Source organism: Eleginops maclovinus, chromosome 3 (assembly GCF_036324505.1).
Source record: "Eleginops maclovinus isolate JMC-PN-2008 ecotype Puerto Natales chromosome 3, JC_Emac_rtc_rv5, whole genome shotgun sequence".
NCBI lineage: Eukaryota > Metazoa > Chordata > Actinopteri > Perciformes > Eleginopidae > Eleginops > Eleginops maclovinus.
In genome coordinates, this window is record NC_086351.1 from 12,729,563 (window position 1) to 12,749,271 (window position 19,709).

General features: G+C 39.2%; 1 protein-coding gene across 1 annotated transcript; it reads right to left on the reverse strand.

The window, feature by feature from the left end:
* Positions 1-2,782: 2,782 nt before the first annotated feature.
* osbpl3b (oxysterol binding protein-like 3b) lies at positions 2,783-18,630 on the reverse strand. Its single transcript, XM_063879862.1, is given in 22 exon segments — positions 2,783-3,612; positions 3,773-3,892; positions 4,852-4,978; positions 5,082-5,226; positions 6,078-6,222; positions 6,349-6,427; positions 6,551-6,614; positions 6,736-6,873; positions 8,070-8,314; positions 8,436-8,529; positions 9,152-9,289; positions 11,665-11,795; positions 12,558-12,717; positions 12,805-12,897; positions 13,220-13,323; positions 14,046-14,169; positions 14,327-14,491; positions 14,751-14,864; positions 15,220-15,273; positions 15,882-15,998; positions 18,500-18,591; positions 18,594-18,630. Coding segments are annotated over 22 exon segments (2,550 nt in total). The 5' UTR covers positions 18,598-18,630; the 3' UTR covers positions 2,783-3,515.
* Positions 18,631-19,709: the final 1,079 nt, after the last annotated feature.

Sequence of the window (19,709 nt, forward strand, 5' to 3'; positions counted from 1 at the left end):
CTTAATACCCTGGCTTTATTTCAGAACTATGTAGTAAGAACAGATTTTTACAAAAGGACTATTAACTGAACCAGCTTGTATTAATATTTCACAACTAAACATCTTGTTACATGCAAACAACGTGTAGTTGGCCATTTTCAGATATTTTCCCTTGTTATAACATTCTCATGAAGCATTTCCTTAAGCTATACTTTTGTTGTGATTAGAAAACTGAACATGTTGAGACAAACCCTCAATGATGGAAACAGAGCATTTCATTTTTAAGTATAGTACTTTGTTTTATCCCTTTATACTGTATACATAGTGATGAGATCATTAAAACGCAAATCAAATGGCAACAACTCACAGTTATGTGTATTTTTATATGTGACAAGTAAGGGGATGAGGCAGCAAGATATTTTTAAGATAACCGGACATGAGACAGAGTTGTGGGCTGATACAATGTGAACGAGACAGATGTCTGACTGTCCGTTTTAAATATCTTACGCGTGACTCTACCCAAGTGTATTGAAGACATAATAAAGTGCTCACTCACATAGAAGGAGGCGACTATAAGTGCTATAGTAAACTGATATTATGCACAAGATGGTCTGCATAAATTATGCTTGAATCATTATTTTTAAGCTACATGGAAGTCAATAAATCGCATTTAAGGTTGTGGTGTATTAAATCTGGGGTGATATACAAAGGTAGATACTCTCTGAGGACAAAGGTTGGGTAAGAGGAATGTGGAAAAAAACAAACATCTGACATACGTCAGGGGGCCCCTATGAATGGACCTATGTCCCCTTACGGGTGGCACACATTGTTAATTATTACCTCAGGTGAGCACACCAGCACTGCACTTTGGATGTAGGCCTACACATATTTTCTTCTATAAATGGCATGCACAAAGACAGTTCGGGGGGACTTCCACAATTGGCTCTGGGAACCCTGCATCGCCCGTGTTGGTGTATGATACTATGCTGTTGTAATAAACCTTATTATAGCTGGTGTCTCCGGAGACTATTTCATCATCTTCACAAACATCGCTACAAGATATACTTCAAGGTTGCAGCAGCAGGAAAGTTGATGGGATGGAATCGAATAGTTTTAGACTCTCTCTTACTTGTATTTTGCCAATATACCTGCCTGCATTATCAAGCGCCTGATTACTAGATTCAGCAATTAGCCAACCGTGCAATAATCAAAACTATCCACACGAGCTGAGCGAGCCACCTATTCATTCATACGGGATGTTTTTACTGAGTAATAATCGGTATGGCTTTAGCATGTGCCCCATAAGAGCTAGCTAAATTGGAAAGCAACAGGGGACATTACATTATATTACATTACAGTCATTTAGCAGACGCTTTCATCCAAAGCGACGGACAACTCGGTGCACACGTAACGTTAAAATATCTGTATTGCCGCATGCTTTAGGTCTTCACAGCGTCACGTTTAATTAACAGTAGGATATAGCTATGACAATATTTGACTTACCAACTCTTGGTTACAGAGATATGTTTAGGCTGATATGGTATTGTAACCGCCTTCGAGTAAAATAAAGCTACTCACTGCCGCAGTAAAGTTAACACACGGTTAACACACACTTGTCATTTCAGGGACACCATTTAGTGGCGTGAACGTTACAACGAAACTTTATGGGTTCAATGACATATTCACATATCCGAAGCTAAATGAACAGCAACGACAGACTAAAAGACTTAACGATTACGTCTAACATCCAATCTAACTAAAGTCACCTATAGTTACCCCATTTAGGATTGCATATTGTGAGCATGGTTAGGCAGCGAGATGATGAATGAAGGGACCATTGAAAACACTGCCATTGAGGCGCATGCGCACTTCATATCTCATAATTTCGACTTTTTTATCTCATAATTATGACTTTTTATCTCATAATTTCAACTTTTTTATCTCATAATTATGACCTTTTTACTTTTTTTTCTGATGGAAATGGGCTTCCATAGGGTAGCGGGACCTTAGCCTATATGTTTATGTGTCTTTTATAAAATAAGTTATCGTACCCTAATCATGTTTCACCGATATCACTTTGCACTGTGCAAACCCACCTTTCTTTCAGCAGAGTTCGCCGTCGACTGACCAAGAGCCTGGGGTTAAGATTGATTCTGAGCATGCGCAATACAGGTCGGGGGATTGACCATCCGGAGTGGATCGACAGCCTGAGCAGCTGTCAAATCAACACTGTAAATGACAAACCAAAAACGATCGCCGGTTCATCTCTTTTTTGGCGTGAGAATAGTTTAGGCATTGTGAGAGTGTGAAATTGATAGTGAGAGCGTGTGTCACTCGCGTGAGGGTTGGCAACCCAAGAGAAGCCAATAACCTGCAGGCCATGGCAGAATCTTGACTGATCTATGATCCTTGACTCATAACTTAACAATGTACTGGAGGTGTTGTGTTTGATTATTTATTAACATAGACAATCAAATAAATATGTATAGTTGTGTGACAAGTAAGGCATGACAGCGCTAACAACAACTTAACTTTCTTGAGGGTTTCCTCCAACTCATGACGGTAGCTACTAAGAAAAATATTGGAGCTACTCCAATAAGGATTGAGGCTTCAATATTGGAGCGTGGACTTTATCTTCTGTAGACTTGAATAGTTAAAAAGTGATGATTCAGTGTTTTATTATTTTATTATTTATGTGCACATTCAACCAAAAACTACATAAGAGCTGTCAGTCTGTCAAATCACTGTCTGGTTTTTAATTGTAAGTGTTTCAAATACGAGGTCACAATGACACCACAAAAAACAAAAGCATTAGAGACTTTATTTGATCTCATGGAGCATAGTTTTGGACACTTGATCCCAAAGCCCAGGGTCTAGGTAAACAATGGTGCAATAGATAGAGTAAAAAATAGTTGCTTCTGCTGCTCATTGTTGCACAATCTTTCACACAGTCATAGCAAAAAGCAGTACAGTTAAGAAACAGAAAGAAAAGTTTAGTATGGATTTAGATATCATTTGGATCTCAGAGTTGCAACAAAAATAAATTAAATAATACGAGTACAACAAGTAAGGCATCAGGCAGGTGCAGAATAAATATCAGATGTGTACAGTTCATCATCAATGGCATATCCAAGGCTAATTTATCTCAGAGGTAGAGAATGTTGATAAGAATACAGCAAAAGTGACCAGTTGTTCAATACATTTTAAGCTAGTGTAGTACCAGTTATGAAAAGGATTTGTCGTTCTTTATACAAAGTATATTTCCTTTTCTCAGTTGAGTGAAAGAGTGTAACATATCAGGTGAAAACATGGGCAAAAGTTGCCTAAATGTATCAACATTCTCATTATATGTTTGCATAAACATGTTTACATAAGTTACATAAGCACTTGTTATTAAGGCAATAACTTTGATGAACTGCAATAAAGAAGACCAGCACTGAATGTGGAGACTGGGATACAGTCACATTATCAGGACTGCGCCGGCATCACAGTAGAGGCTGTACATGACAAAGTGTTTGAAATCTGCAGTTCGGGGGTCACCACAGTGTAGGAAAATCAATTTGTGTAAAGCCAGGGTCCTTCCTCAGCTCCCAGTATGTGTTGTTGCTCACCCAGGTATCGTCCTTGGACTTCCTGTGGAGGAAGAAAAATTAGAACACTGTAATAGATAGTTAAGTGTGTTGGAACTGAAATTATGACACAAGTTTCTGCTATAAAAACACTGAGAGCAAAACAGGCTCGTATAATGATTTTTTTTTAGTGCAAAGCGAATAAATCTGCTTTTTAGGGCGACCTGAAGAATTTAGGTTGATGTGTTATGTTGTCCTCCAGGACTCTCCGTCTCTCTCTCTGCAGCTGTTCAATCCTCTGCTTCTGCTCCTCTGCAGCCTCCAAGTTCCCCTCCTCCAGCAGTCTGCCAGCCGACACAGACACATTCATTATGCAAACATACTAAAACGTGCATCTTTAATATTCAAATGTTATCTTCACTCATGTTTTATTGGCTTTGAAATATTACAATAAACTTAATGAATATGAAAACACATGACTCAGGAAAATGAAGAACCAGAAGCAGTTTTGGTTTAGTCTGATGGCAAAGTGCTTCTTTTTGTACTGTGCACTTTTTAAATCTTCAAAATGTGAGCTAAAATGTTGAATCACTCTGAATGGCTCTATTAATATTCTTGTTGTGTGCCAAGAGAGAATGTCAGATTCAAATGATAACAGGTGTTCAGATAGTCAAAGATATAGCAGTGTCTTTTACATTAGATAAATCAAATATGTATAGATGATTGAGTTATACAAAGTTAAAAGAAAACACAATTGAATTGATTTGTTAGTTTTTGCCAAATTCACATTTAAATCACTAAAGCACCTTATCACATAAGTAATCTACAATAAATAATTACAGGAGCACATCTGTTAAAAAAGATTCTCTTTTCAAATAGAGTTTTGCTTTTTATTTAATTTCCTTTGAGTACATATTAATATGTCTACTATTAAAGTGAAGTGGGAAGGAATCCACAAAATTATTACAGCAAGTAAGCCTTACTCTTTCTCTTTCCCCCTCCTATAATATACTTGGTCTGTCAGTAAATTAATGGTTAAAATTACCACTATTTCTTTATGAACTTCTTCCCAACAGCACTTCAAATGTGTGCAGGATGTCCAACCAGTTAAGAAAAAAATATTTTGCTTATGTCATATTTTGATACAATCAAAGGAGTTTTAAAGAACTGTCAGTTGCATTTGGAAATCGAACAGTTTTGTGTCTCAGCCTTGTTTTCAATTTTTAATGATATTTAAGTATTCGTGTTATCAAAAACTGCATCATTTAAGTGCATGAAAACACCATTTGTTTAGATCTTGTACCTTTGGTCCACGCGTAGTCTGGTGTCTGTGGGTGGTAGCAGCAGCTTCAGGGAGGGGTCCAGCTCGTTCAGCTCAATAGCAAACTTGGTGAAACCATAGTACTGCTCAAGGTCTGCTGGCATTGCATCTACATTCAACATAAATAACAACCACTGCATCAGATCCAGTCAGAAGCAGATACGCATAGCAAACGGTGTTCATGCATTCGTATACAAGTAATACTGTCATACTTGCTCTCCAGATACATTTGGCTGAGGGTGGGTCTCCACAGAAAACTGCTTCCTGCCACTTTCCAAAGAGTCTGTGGATGACCTTCCCTTTGTTATCTGTGATAGCTCCCTCTACCTCATTCACACTTGAATTCCAGTATTTGGCCTGTGAAAAGGGTTGACATTTGGAGAAGAACTTAGTTTTAAGCTATTATAACTGAGCATGAATAGACAACTTAGAGATCACGATCATGTCCTTTCGCAGTCAGCAGATATTGCTTTTGCGTAAACCATCCTAAGCCCCAGCTGTGTGTTGCCAAGCTGCTGTGTTTAATGACAGATGAAGATGCATAATGAGTTCAGATGTGTCTGGACTTGCTACCCTTAGCAGCTTCAGGAGGTCTTTCAAATGGGCACACGCTAAAGCAATTAACCTTCTCCTTCCAGTAAAGGCTTCCAATCATCAAACACTGAACAGTTTGAGGGGTTCTTAGTGGAGAGCACCATCTGTGTAAAGTGTTTATGGACTAATGAAGGGACAACTGCATTGACTACTCTTAAGGGGACTACATTATTTATTTTTTGCGTTATTTAAATCACACTCCATGGGGTTCACAGAGTGATCTCTACCAACACGAACACATAGGGAATCAAAGAGGAAAGAAAGAGCCCGACAGTAAGCAGGAGCTGGAATGTGCTTAAATACAATGGCTTGCATATAACTTGATTTTACAGTTTAGGATATACTTGGAAGTGGTGCAAATGTGACATCAACCTTTAAGGCCTTTAAAATCCTTTGTGTTTGAAAGATGCTATTGCGTTGTAGAACCTTGCAAAAAGAGCATTCAACCTTTAGTTTCAAATTTCAAAATTAAAGAATGCATTTGTTATGGGAAATGTGAACAGAGCGCTTGTGTAGCAAAAGAAAAGTGTGTTGGTAGTGGTAATGTGGGTCATTAGGGAGGACAACTTCTGCATACAGCTAATAAATATAGCTTTTAATTATTTTTTTCTCACCTTTACAAAAGTGATCTTGCATTGACAAATATCACTGCTGGAGTTTCTGATGGAGATCTCCCCATAGTGCTCAATCCAGCGCTGTCCACTGAGAATGTTGTGGATGCACGACGTCACCTTGTTCCACTCATAGTGGTCTCCAAATCTAGAAACAAACGGGATTAAAACAATATTAACGTGACTCGGTAGATATTGCTTTTTTATTTGACATGGCCCTTGGTTTGTACTGTCTCTGTGTTTAGTCTTAGAATAAATAATGCAAAAGACTCACCCTGGCAGAGTTACATGAGTGGTACCAACAGGAAGAATCTCCATTGATTTCCCCCAAAACTTGTTCTTACACCTCACATCTAAAAAATAAATCAGAAAGAAAGCAATTAAACACTTTCAGAATTCGTTTCAGAGGGCCATCAACTGGGACAAATGTTTTCAGAAACAGACAATGGACCAGACTAATTTCTATATTCTACTACCTTGCCAGAAGATGAAGTTTTTAGACTCTGCGTGGCAAGCTGAGATCGGTGGGTGATGGCTGACCTGAAATTTAAAACAACTGGGTTAGTAAACCTATCAATAAAAATACTTTCAGTTCATGCATTAATACTACAATTAGAATCCTGGGATTATAAATAGCACAGAAATTGGGATTCATGCATACCTGCTCTGCAACAAAGGTAAAGCCTTTATCTGCTCTGTCACATTCAAAGGTCTCTCCTAGGAGAGGGTTAAAAGGTTTTCCCCCTGTTCTGTAGAAGCTGGATGCATAGCCCGATACCACAAATGTAGCTATGTACACCTGCACAAGGAAAGGCGAATACAGTTGAAATTGCTTTTGTTATAATGTCTATTACAGAAAAATGTGTCACGTAAACTGAGAACATATACATTTACCTAAGATGTACATTAGAGTTCAGCCGAACGTTGAACTACTTGAGGTATATCATCTTTATAAAGTACAACATATAATTGATCCTTCACCTCAATGCTGCAATGAGCAGAGTTACTGTCAGAATACCCTGGCACTTGCACTGAGCCAAGAGCAGACTTATAATTACTTCCACATCATAATGGGAGGCCAAGGATTAGAGCTGACACTGACTTCAGCTGAAATTTATTTCACATTTATATACTGTATGTGGCCCTTTTGTCCTTTATAACTAGCTGACTCCACAGGCTGTAGCTCTACACCTCCCACACCACAGTGAACAAAATGCAACCAAATCACTATCATTCCGAAATCAGTCACTGCAAATGAGTAGAAGTGAAACATCCAAAGAGGCACAATCTTGCCGTTTGCCTGCGGGAAATCTATAGAGCAAGATTAGGGTTTCTCCCACTTTCAAGCACAATACCTCTGACAGTGGGTAGCTAAAGTCCCTGGTCTAAAGTAATAACAGATGGCAATGAATGAGTAACTCCTTGTTCTATCCAAATACTTATATATGATTTAACCTGTTTGTGTACCGGTTTTAACAAATAAGATATAACATGTTTATAAGTAAGCTTTAGAAGTGCTAGGAGGTTTTCACTTTAGAAAAAGAAAGCGGTCTGCCCCGTTGCTGTCTACAATTCAAGCAAAGATAAGTTAATTGTCTCCTGACTTGATACAGCATGAATCTCATCTAACTCCTGCAAGAAAGCGAATAAGAGCATTTGTTAAAATGTAAAATTATTATTTTAACAATGTAAGAAAGTTGAGTCATTCGTTTTTTCTATTATTTTATGGCTACTTGGACAAAGAACCTTCAACATGGGCACATCACATGCACAAGAAGAATGAGCTCTGAGTCTCTTTCTGGTCCTTGGTGTGATGAAAAGTTTTTACTAAAGAAATCCACTTTCTGTAACTTTTACAACGATTGCCAGACTAGCTTCACCAAGGGCGACTCCTTTTGCAAGAGGAGGCCCATTATGTGCTGAAAGACAACATGTGAACCCTAGCAAAAAAAAAAGACAGCCCACAAACAGAAAACAGTGAGTTTGCCATCTCACCATACGTTCAAAAGGGTCCTGTGTGTTAGCAGCCCTGTCTAGCAGCTCGCTGTACTCCAGCTCCTCACACAGTCTCTGTAGGGCGTTGAGCGGCTCATTAAGCTGTACGGGCATCGCCACTTTAGACAAGTCTTTGCCGATGTTGTTTCTGAGGATGTTCCACAGGCTTATGGAGCTGCTGTTGGGGCTCGGCGAGGGCAGGCAGGATCTACGCTGATAAAGGACAGTGCCTTCTTCCACAGAGCCTGGAAACAGATGGTTTAAGAGGTCAAGACACCAACAACCTTTTGTGTGGTGAATACAAAAATGGAAATGAAGAAATTGTAGTTGTGTTGTATCCAACTCGAAGTATGTTCAATTGCTCACCTGAGTTTGGTCTCTCACATTCAGTCTCGTTGTTAAAGTTGTCCATGGAAATGTTGTCACTGATGTCACTAATGTATGAGTCATCCTCTGATGCCTAAAACAATAATCCAAACTTTAACTATTGGAAACTATTTTAATACCACCAAGGATTGGGCAGGTCTCTTTCAATATCCTGTCACATTAATTTAAAAAAACTACTGCAATAGAGATGAACGGTCCCTGTGATTATAATTTGCCCCTGAACTTGTAGTATTTTTAGATAAAAGTAATTAACTTCCATTTTCACATTGCTTCCACTCCAGCTGCTATCTGATCTGGCATCCTGTATGAACACTGGAGGAAATTAAACTGAAGTGAGGGACACTTGTTTAATGACAGAGCTAAAAAAAACTTTGCTTTTAGGTAATGTTGTTTTGTAAGTCGTTTTGCAATCGAAAAGCACTGATTGTCACAATGTGTTTTCATGTAAACAGATTTTGAAAACAAAATGTCAGGCTATAGGCGATAAATCCATTAAAAACCTCTTGTGGGTATTTCTGTCTGGATTGATTTTTCCCTTTTATCATGCAGCTCTTCTCCTCATACAATAATAGACAAATTACATTATATTAACAATAATTTTATGTTTATACCACCCTAAATGTTGGTTTAGGCCACTACTTAATTGTTGCCATCAGTAAAGCTGCTAATGGTGCCAGTTAAGCCCTCACATTTACCTCATTTTCAGAGGAACTCGAAGACAGCAGAACTTCCTGTGCATCGAAGAACTCAGACAAAGACTCTGTGATTGAAGCTCTGCTCTCATTGGAGACTTGATGTACGAGTGGATGGGAATCATCAACAGACTCCTGTTTCTGGGAAACACAGGGTTCACAGCTATAATTAACAAAAAGAAAGGAGCAACATCATCAAAGCCAGAATGGGCGGCAATCACAGGGTTATTCAGAAAAGCATTCAGTCACAATGATTGGATAATGAGAGGATAGCAAAAATAAAATATATATTGGAAGACAGTCATCAATAATACATAATACTTGACAATTTGTGTATTATATTTTCACAAAAGAAATGACAATTAAAATTGCCTTTTGAAATGTATTTCAGGTTCATAGAGGCTTATAGATTTTTATACACGTGTGAACTTATCATTATGCAACAGAGTTTAATAGCCATACATTTGCCACCAATTTGAACTTTTTAAAATGGAATACTTAAAATGAAATGTGTATAAAAGGAGGATCAGGTTGGCAATATATTGCAAATCAACCTTGTTTCTAGACACTGTATCCCAATATATTACTGTATTAATTTTTAAAAATCAGTCAGAAGCGCACGTGTGCAATACGTGTCCACACCAGCTCTTCTGTCTGGCACAAAACAAGATGAATATTCAAAATAAACTCATAGCATTCATATAATTCTTCTGAAAACAACAAAAAGATGTAACAAATTACAAATGAGAAGTATATTCCACAGCGGCACAGTGAGCACGCCTCTACATCCTCTGTTATTGCTAAAGCTGATTAATTGGCCTGCAGATAATCTCTGAGGAGGCAAACTATTTTGCACCATGTGTTCAAACACATTTCCAGAGACACGATAAGAACAGTTCATGCACTCTGGTCAGCAAAGGTGATTAAGAGAGTAAAGAGCTTCGTTTAGGAGGCAATAACGTGAAAGGTAGTCTTCCCCTGAGCCATATGATAATAAAACACAACCACAGGACTGAGAGGAAGCACTTTCTCATAGCAAAACAATGGGAATCAAAACATTTTAAGGGGGTCTTGTTCCGTGAAAAGTTTGCATTGAAGAAAATCACTCTTGTAATAGTAATTGTCTTGATAAAAAGAAAGTGAGACAAGTGAGGAGGAGAGCAACATTTGCAGAATTTGGATGACAGGGATAGGACAGCTCATTCAGTCTGTGGCAAAGTCAACACTGTGTGGGTTGTAAAATAAAAACGGAGATAATAATAATAATCATAGTGATGCTGGGGGTGGGGGTGGGGGGGAGTAGAGTCACTGCATTCCTGCACCAACCTGTACAGGGGCAGTGATATTTATTAGTGTGGGCTCTACGATGTGGGACTCTGCATGAATCTTGCACAGGCGCTCCCTCAGCTCGGAGTTGTGGGCTAAAGCCTGTAAAAATAACCAGTGTAAACATTTTTTATACTACACATCGAATCAATAATGCCTTGCTGCTTATGATAACATTTACTTTTATTATAGAGATGTGTGTATGTGTTATCACTGCAGATCTATTACTCACTCATTACTGACTGTGTGAGAAAGGTAGAAGCTAACACCCAGCCGGGTATTTAAAGGTCCTCTACTATGCAAAATGCACTTTTTGCTGTCTTTTATACATAAATATGTGTCCCCAGTGTGTAAAGACACTCACAAAGTGTCAGGTAATTACAACCCTCTCTCTTTTCCTCCTTACCCACATCTCTAAAAACGGGGGTACAAACAAGCTGATCCTGATTTGCTGCCGATATGACATCACAACCGAAATGTGGGAAGGCTTTACATTGAACTCCTGGCATCGTCCCACCCACGAGACACGTCCCAACATATTGTCCGCTATATACAATCGCGAGCTGAATCCCCTCCGCAGCACCTCTGTGTCACTTTGCAGGATGTCTGCACGAGGGACTAGTACAATACATATAATGTCGCTGTTCTAGTGGTAAACACTGAGAAAATAAGTGTTTCAGAAATAATGCTTGATGCGGTTTTGGACATAATATGGGGTTTAATCACGGCAGCGTTAGTGGAGTCTCTGCGTTAGAAACTTCTCATGCATGTCACAGATGTGTTTTGTATAGATATTGCCCTACAATATATTGTTCAAATATAGCATAATAGGAGACCTTTAAAGTGAAAGAAATGTGTCGGTGTAGAGAGCACAGGAGTTCTAAAGCCGCAAAGAAGTCAGCATGACAATGAGTGTGCAGTCATAAAACAGAAAATAGAAAAGGAAGCCTCTGTGTGGGAGGCAGCTGCCACGGTAAACATGATGACCATTCTGAGGACGGATATGTTCAGGTGGGCAGACCTCACACCGGCAGCTAGTAATCCCTCAAAGATATTCTACATTGTGTCTAAGTGTGTGGGAGGACATGGCTTCTGAGAGGTTAGTCCATAAGAAAATGGAATACTTAACTTATTTCTACTGACTGATAATATTTATGTGTAAGTGTGTGAGTGCGTGTTGTTTCACATACCGTTGTCAGTGCGTTCTTCAAACTGACAACCTGAGGAGAGGTAGGGGGAACTGTTTCGTGGTCCACACAATGTTTTAATCTCTCTCGTTCAGATGATAGTGTACTCAGGGCTGTCTTCATGGTTGCATGAACTGCAGCGACAAGAACAAATAAAAAGAGGGGAGCTTTATTTTGTGCGAACAAATTTGTTTAATTTCAGTGCCATGCAGATCCAGTCACAATGGGTTCAGTGCAAGTTCATGATACAATGCTTTTAATAAAATGGGAAAAAGTGGGACATTTCGATTATCTCCTATCCTTTTGCAAGTCAACATTTGTTCATTTTACCATCCACCTCAAAATAGAGTCTTGGGATTCTATATTATTGTAAGTGCTTGTGATATTAACGTTTTGTCTTATTAGATAGAAACTACAATCACGCATCCTTAGCTTCATCATTTTGAATTTGCATGAATCTGGCAATTGAAATGCCAGATTGTTGTACCCTGGGGCAAACTTTAAACTCATTTTACAGAGAAAGTGGGAATTGTGAGTCCATTACGTAAAAAAGGAAATGATTCTAATGTCAAGCATCTGGTATCTGAATATAAATGTCAATGAGGAGTTGCAGAAAATGAATTAATACCCCTCTTTACCAAGCTTTGTAGTTGAGAAAATCAGCTAGAGGACAGACTAACAGATCACATCATCAGAATCCTAATGAATGTAAACTAAATCATCAGTAATTACCAGTTGCCATTGTCACATCCGTTGGTTATGTACAACAACCGGCAGCCATTTTTATCTTACATGCAAATAAGACAGATGTCTGAAAGATTTATGTGCACTTGGGGAGTTTTTCCCCGTGGTTAAAATGGTGATTTAAGATGACCAGCTCGTAATATTTGACTCACAGTTGGCAGCAACACGGCAGAAGTCCTCCTGCAGCTTGGTCACGTCAAAAGCTGAATCCAGCGATTCAGTGTCTGCCTTGTCATTGGCTAGTGCAGCGCTGGAGAGGTTGGGGTTAGAGGCGTGGAGACGGACAGAGCTAGAGGAGATGCAGCTAGGTACCTACAGTAAAGGAGCAGTAATACAACTAAGAGGGATTCATACTAAAGAAGATCAAATATGATCATGTGTCATTATTACGATGTCTACCTGCAGAGTTGCTTTGACATCTTTGTTGCAGTTTTTAGTGCGCCATTTCCTTGGAAGTCGCTTCTCCTTTTTGGGGCTGTCAAATGTAGACGCCTAGTGAACAAAAAGATAATGATGGTCGAGACAGAGTCGTTTTTGTCTTTGAAGGCTCTTCATAGGAATTGGTTTCATTGCTGGCAAAGACATATCAATGCTTTCTATATTTAGAAGCAAATGACTTGAGGGCTAAAAAATATTTGAGAGAAATGATAAAAGAGAAAAGGAGACAAGTTATTTTGAATAACAATTTCAGTGACCCAGTTTTGGATGTGATTAGGTTCATTTATGTCACAGCTTTTTCAGACTTAAACCTGAGCTGCAAGAACAAACTGGTTCTGCGTGTACAGGTGAAAGGAATCAGGAATAAAGTGCTGACCTGCAGTGCTTGGATTGACGGAGCAGAATAGGTGCGGTGCAGGACTTCCATACTCTGAAGCAGGTGGTTGAGCTCCAGCAGGTAAGATTCACAGACTGACAAATCTGTGGAGAAGGGAAAAGATCCACATTGAGATAAGAATGTTAGTTTAAGAAGAGTTACATCAAGTTAAAATGAATCATCAATAAAAAGAACAGAAGCAATTGCATGTACTGGTTTCGCATTATACAGCAGGACAGACCCTCTCTCTTTACTGACTACGGCTGACGTACAGTAAACTACATCTACTCGGTCAGCAAAGACATCGATGTTTATAAACAACTAATAAGTAGCAAACTCCTGCTTGTGGATTGTTTGGTACAATTCCTTAGATTCCTAGTTTTGAACATCACAACTTTTTGCTAAGTTGGAGCCTAAAGATGTTGAAAGGAATCCAATAAAACCCAGACAAATTGTTTTTAAAAATAAACTGCTGCCTTTCTTTATATTTAACAAACCATGCCAGTCCCGTCTCACTTGCAAATTAGGACCGCAGGAAGACAGATTGATTGAAATGAAGCATTTGACAAATGAAAATGCTGTACTAACAGAGCCTGCCTCTCTCATTATCAATGGCAACTTTACTATTACTATGAACATCTGAAGAGAGCAGAAAACTTTCCTTTCACACAGGATGGAAATCTTGATCTAGCTTTCAGCCAGTTCACATCTTTCTTTGAATATCATTGTGTCATATTTTTAAACTAAGAGACAGAAGGGATGATAAATAAATAGTATAACAACTGCATGACAATAGCTAATACTAAAGTTAGCTCTACTGCCTCACCTTTGGAGCACCTGTCCATGTCGTCAGATGACTGGAGCCAGGCGACTACTTTGGCCTGGCTGTTGCAGTTTAAAGGGAAAGCTCCTGCAGAATGCAGTGTGGACTGTCTGCGCATAGCCATGCACTGCAAGATCAAACAGACCCAAGAGTCAGTCCAATTTGCTTCCTTCATAACATTTTCCAAAATAAGGACGTTGAGAAATGTATTTTCATGAGCAGTAGCATCAAGTAAGTTTTAACTTTGAATAGTGTTCAGTGTACTCTGCAGTGCACAAATATACCTTTCTGATAGAGGCACTCTCCGCCATACTAGGGGAGTTGGGGGAGGGGTAGTGGGGATAGTAGAAGGACTTGTCAGTAGGGTACATGGCAATCTCATTTTGCCGATAGAGTCGATGGTGACGCAGCTTGGCAACCCATTCATCAAACAGCTCCTGGGACTTAATCTGGAGAGCAGATACCACAATCAGAAATCACCACGACAACTCAACGTCAAGGTTAGGTGGAAGAAGCATGAAGGTGGAAAAACACACACAGGCATTGTAATTCTCCATCACCCACAACACATAAGGTCATTTTAAAGTCCTCTCCATGTAAGTATCCGTTCCAGGAATTAAAAGGGGCATAATCTGAATTATCCATGTTTTACAGCACTTCCTATCAATATGTAGGGAATGCTTTCCATTCATTAGCCTTTTTGTTTACCTTCAGGTGATAAATGTTTTCCTCAGCATCAAGATCGATGCACTTTGCTTTTTTCTTAATGGCCATGACAGAGAGGCCCACATCAATGCAGCCATGCAGTTTCCCTTTCTCAATCTGCAAGACAAAGTCAACACACAATTTTATGAATGGACTGGAGTTAATACAATTGCAAAGAGATGCTGTTCTGTTTTAAAATGCACTATTACACTTTGATTGGCTCTGCAGCCCTGCCCAAGCACAGTGTCTGCATTGCTGATATTTAATTATGTGAAATTAGCAGGTGCAATGCACCGTGTGATCCCTATCAATGACAATGAGATTGTGAGGGAATAAGGGCCTGTTATATCTAGTGGCACAGATAGATATTTTGGGAGAGACAACCAGCAGTACAACAAGACACAAAATGTCCTTTGAAATCTTCTTTACCTGACAATCACATAGTATGCAGCCAGATGGCTTTTGTACTCACATCAGCACTGCACTTGCCATACTTCAGGATGCCCTTGTCCAAGAAGAAGTATCGCTGTATAAAGAAATGAGGACAATGAGCAAATGATCTGCAGCCAGGATGATATGCAACATCCTGACAGCAAGACCTGAAGTCACGGCTATGATTCTGGGATGATGACAGAGTCCACCTCTTTTTAATGTATGTTGTTAATGTCTCTGCAGAGAGATATTTGTCATCCCATGCTCGTCATACATCGTTTCTGTCTTTATTACTCTTTCCCCCCATTCTGTTGCGATCCTTCTGCAGCACAAAGACAAGAAAAGCTCTGACTGCAGGTCATACTAAATCTTTTATCTACTAACTAACAGGACATCAGGTAATGCAGCTAGGTAGCATTATCCCAGTGAAAGCTTTCAGACGTGAATGAGCGTGAATGGTTACTGACCGAGGTCACATGTGAGAAATCATCTACTGCACATGCTCATTCAATTCGTTTAAAAGAACAATGCAGATTTTTTTGGAAAAGGAACCTCAAATGTATAAAGTAAAACCGGGAAATGGAAATGACCTTCAATTGTCAAGTACGTCTAAAAAATATATCATGGAGTTTATCATTCTGGGGGATGAGCCAGATGTAGAGGACGTTGGTCAATTAAGAAGTCGCATATGATTAATTATACCTTATGCCAGCCCTTCATGGGCCACTTTCTCCTCTTTAGCATGTAGCCCTCCTGTTTCTGGGGCTCCAGGACATTACTGAAGCCTCCACGCAGACCCTCTACTATTTCCCAACTGTCCTGTGGGCAGAGGTGTTTTATAAGAAGAGAAAACATGTAGTTATAGATCACAGTTGCAGTAAGGTTAGGTAACAGATCCACACAACAGAGTCAAGGTCAGAGTGAAAAGCATACAGCAATTTGTGATTGATTACATTTTCCCTTTCTCTTTTAATGAGTGTCAGTAAGTCAGTGGGAGGCTGAGGGAGTGGGAGACACATTTTATTGCTGAGCGAAAATGCAGCTCTATGAGGTGTCCAGTTTTGAGCTTTACTTTCAACTCATGATCCCATTTTCAAAATTAGTTTACCTGTCTAATCTCAACTCTTCACAATAATCATTTTCTGAGATTTGAACCCTAAAATCCAAATCCTTCTGCAAATGCAGAGATTAAGGTGATTTTTCATCATAGACTAATCCAGATAGCTTTATACTTCAGCGGGGAGAATTCCAGGAAGGCAGCATAAACAGGAAGCTTTATTACATCTTTGTATTCAAAGAGAATAATCCAGCTGATGTTTTTGTCATTTATTTAATTGTAAATGTATTATATTTGAGTACTGTTAAATGGACAAAATAAGCAAAAATCACCTTGGGTTTAGGTAGATATTATAAATTCATAAAGTTGCAACCCTTTTTTGAATGAATTCTATTTGCTGATAATGGAGTTTCTTCAGGATTATAAAGTAAACTATATTAATCCCAAATGGGATAAACATTTAAGAATAATTCATATTCACATCAATGATATCCAAAGGGACTGTTGGTTCTTGGCAGACGTTTGAGGTGACTGTGTCCGTGTCCCTGAATGTTCCACTGTACAAACATTTCTGGCTAAACAAACTGTATCAGTCAAAGAGGCTGACTGCTGGGGGTGAGGCCGTCTAAAATAAACCCTCGTTTCTGAAGGGGGATGGAGAAGGCGGGACTTGTGGCTTGTTCTTTCACTTGAATGCTTGTCACAGCCCCTGCTGACACACTTACACAGTGAGTCATTGTCACACACTGCCAGGCCATTTTCTTCAAGGTCGAGAGGCACTCTCAGCGATACAGTAACAACATAAGTGACAAGAAGACATGTGCAGTTACAGGGATAGCTCTCAGCAAAAGCATGTTGTAAATCAAGAATGTTGACAAAGTTGTCCGGCTGCAGTTTCAAGATGTATATTGAACCATATATTTGAAAAAACACATGAACCAACATTTAATATCACTACCATCAGATAAATAATTAAATAGTTACATTGCCACCACCACTTTAAATATGAATCAATGACAGCTAGCTTATCTTAGCTTAGCTTAGCACACAGACAGGAAACATGAGGAATGTAAAGTAATATCCAATGGTAAACAATCACAACCTCTAAAGCTCACTTATTAACATCTTATATCGTTTTTGTTTGAACAGTAACAAGTTGATAAGAGCGAGTTATGGGTTCTAGGAAATTATTGCTTACAGCTAAAAACAAGTCAGCATAACCAAACAGTGACGTTTTTACCATTTCAGGTTCAGTGCGGCTGGCTTGTAGAGCTGTTTCCTCCCGTCTTGCTTCTTTAGGCTATGTGTTTATAATTTCTGGGCTTTACATCTTGCTTAACTATTTGTCTAACTGCACGTTATACATAGAAAACTTCTCACAAGACAATTGCTCCCGGGGGTGAAAGAAAATAGATATATTAGTGAGAAAACCCAACAAAAACTTTAGTCTTTTCATTCAAAACCGCATGTTACCTTACATCTTTTTGAAAGACATGTCAATACATTTTTATAGATAGTAATATAAATGACATCTAAGCACGTCTCAGCTTTGAAACTGCCATTTGGAGTAAATGTAATTTTTTTTGTCTAGGGGCACTCTGCAAAAAACTTTCAGTCCATGCATTTGTTGTGATGGACCACTAGTGTCTGGGTGTCCTCTGGGCAGGACTGTAATGAAACATTGTTACTTTTATTTCCAAACAGAAAAGTTTCAGGCGGTAATGAATAATAAATAAGTCTGCTGCCTGCGGATAAAGACATAAGGAAAATGCAACAACTGTTCGGTAATGGTGCTATTATCATCACTAATTTGAGAGTGGGAGAACTACCTTTGAGGAAATTGTTGATAATTTGCATTTTAGAAATTCAGATTAGAGTATTTCATTTGCAGACAGATGGAGAAAAAATTGGTCTGGCAGGTTAAAACATATATATTTTTCAGGTTTGCAGCATTTAGTTATTGCTGTTGCTGATCTAAAATGCAAAGGGAAACTCAGATAGAGCTGCCTCTGGTTTGAATTTATAAAGAGCCAAATAAAGCTTTGCGAGAAACTCTGAGAAAACCCCAAGGCCTATTAGCAAATGTTTGTGGTTAAGGCATTTACTGTCAAATCAATCTCCTCCCATGACACAGAAATATCCCTTTAGGACTGGAAGACATTGTTTTTCCGGTACACAAACAGATAAATGAGAAAATAGGAATGTGGAGAAGTTAATAGTTCAAACTTTTCTAGTTCTTCATGGCATCACTGTTGTGTTTTACCTGTCGGCAGTCCAGTTTGGACGAGGAGCTGCTGTTGCTGGGTGACACGGACGATATCTTTTGCGACATGGCTGCTGAACTGCGATCCTCGAGCCCATCTCGCTGCAGACTGGCCGCTCTAGGCTAAGGACGGAGCACCAGGAACATTCCACTACTGAGAGCAGATGGGCTGGAGAAGGGGAAGGACAAGAGAGCGTGGAGAGAAAGATGGCTTTAAGAGGCAAACCCTTTTAGCTGTCTCACTAAAAAATGCATTAGGTTAGTCAGAGCTATTAGTTCTTCCATCTTCATGTAGTAGAATATTGGAAGCTGTGCAGAACAGTTTTCACGTACGCAAACAAAATGGACAGGAAATACTTGAGGACATAAATGAGTCTGCAAAAAGATAAAAAAGCATGGTTGAATAATTAATTTTATCCTTACACAGAGTGATGGATTGTCAGCATTTAATGGTTAAATTAATGACACCCACAAAAAGTGTGTTCATATAGCAAAAGATGAAGACCCTTCAGATGCTTACACTAAAAAAATGTATCAAAGTATTTCTTTCTGAAATTTATTGGGTTAGAAGTGTAAAGAAGCATTATATTGACAACACTCATTAAAGAAAGGTTCCTCAAAGTGTTATTTAAAAAACTGTGCTTTATTAAAAGTGATCATCCAATAAAGATGTACACTCAATTAAAAAAGCATATGTTATCACTACTACACTCTTTTCCTCTGAAAGATTTCACCATGTTCCAGTAATTCAGAGGCTGATCCTTATCACAGCTCAGTGACAAAGAAGATAGATAGATAGAACCGGAGGATGAAGCCCTCTTTATTGGTCACATACATGCACACAGCAGAGCACACACAGTGAAAATGGTCCTCTGCATTTAACCCATCCTAGTACTAGGAGCAGTGGGCAGCTATTGGGCAGCGCCCGGGGAGCAATAGGGAGCGGGGATTGGAGGTGTCCGGTGCCTTGCTCAAGGGCATCACAGCAGGGCCTAGGAGGTGAACTGGGACCTCTCCAAGTAGCAGTCCACTTCCCATATTTCATGTCTGTTTGGGGACTTGAACCGGCGACCCTACGATTCCCAGTCCAAGCCCCTACTGACTGAGTCACTGCTGGACAAAGGACTACATAAGGGAAGTGTTGACATGTTAATATGCAGTGATGTGAGATCATCAGGGAAATGCAATATCGTCACTTCCATGGAGTGTG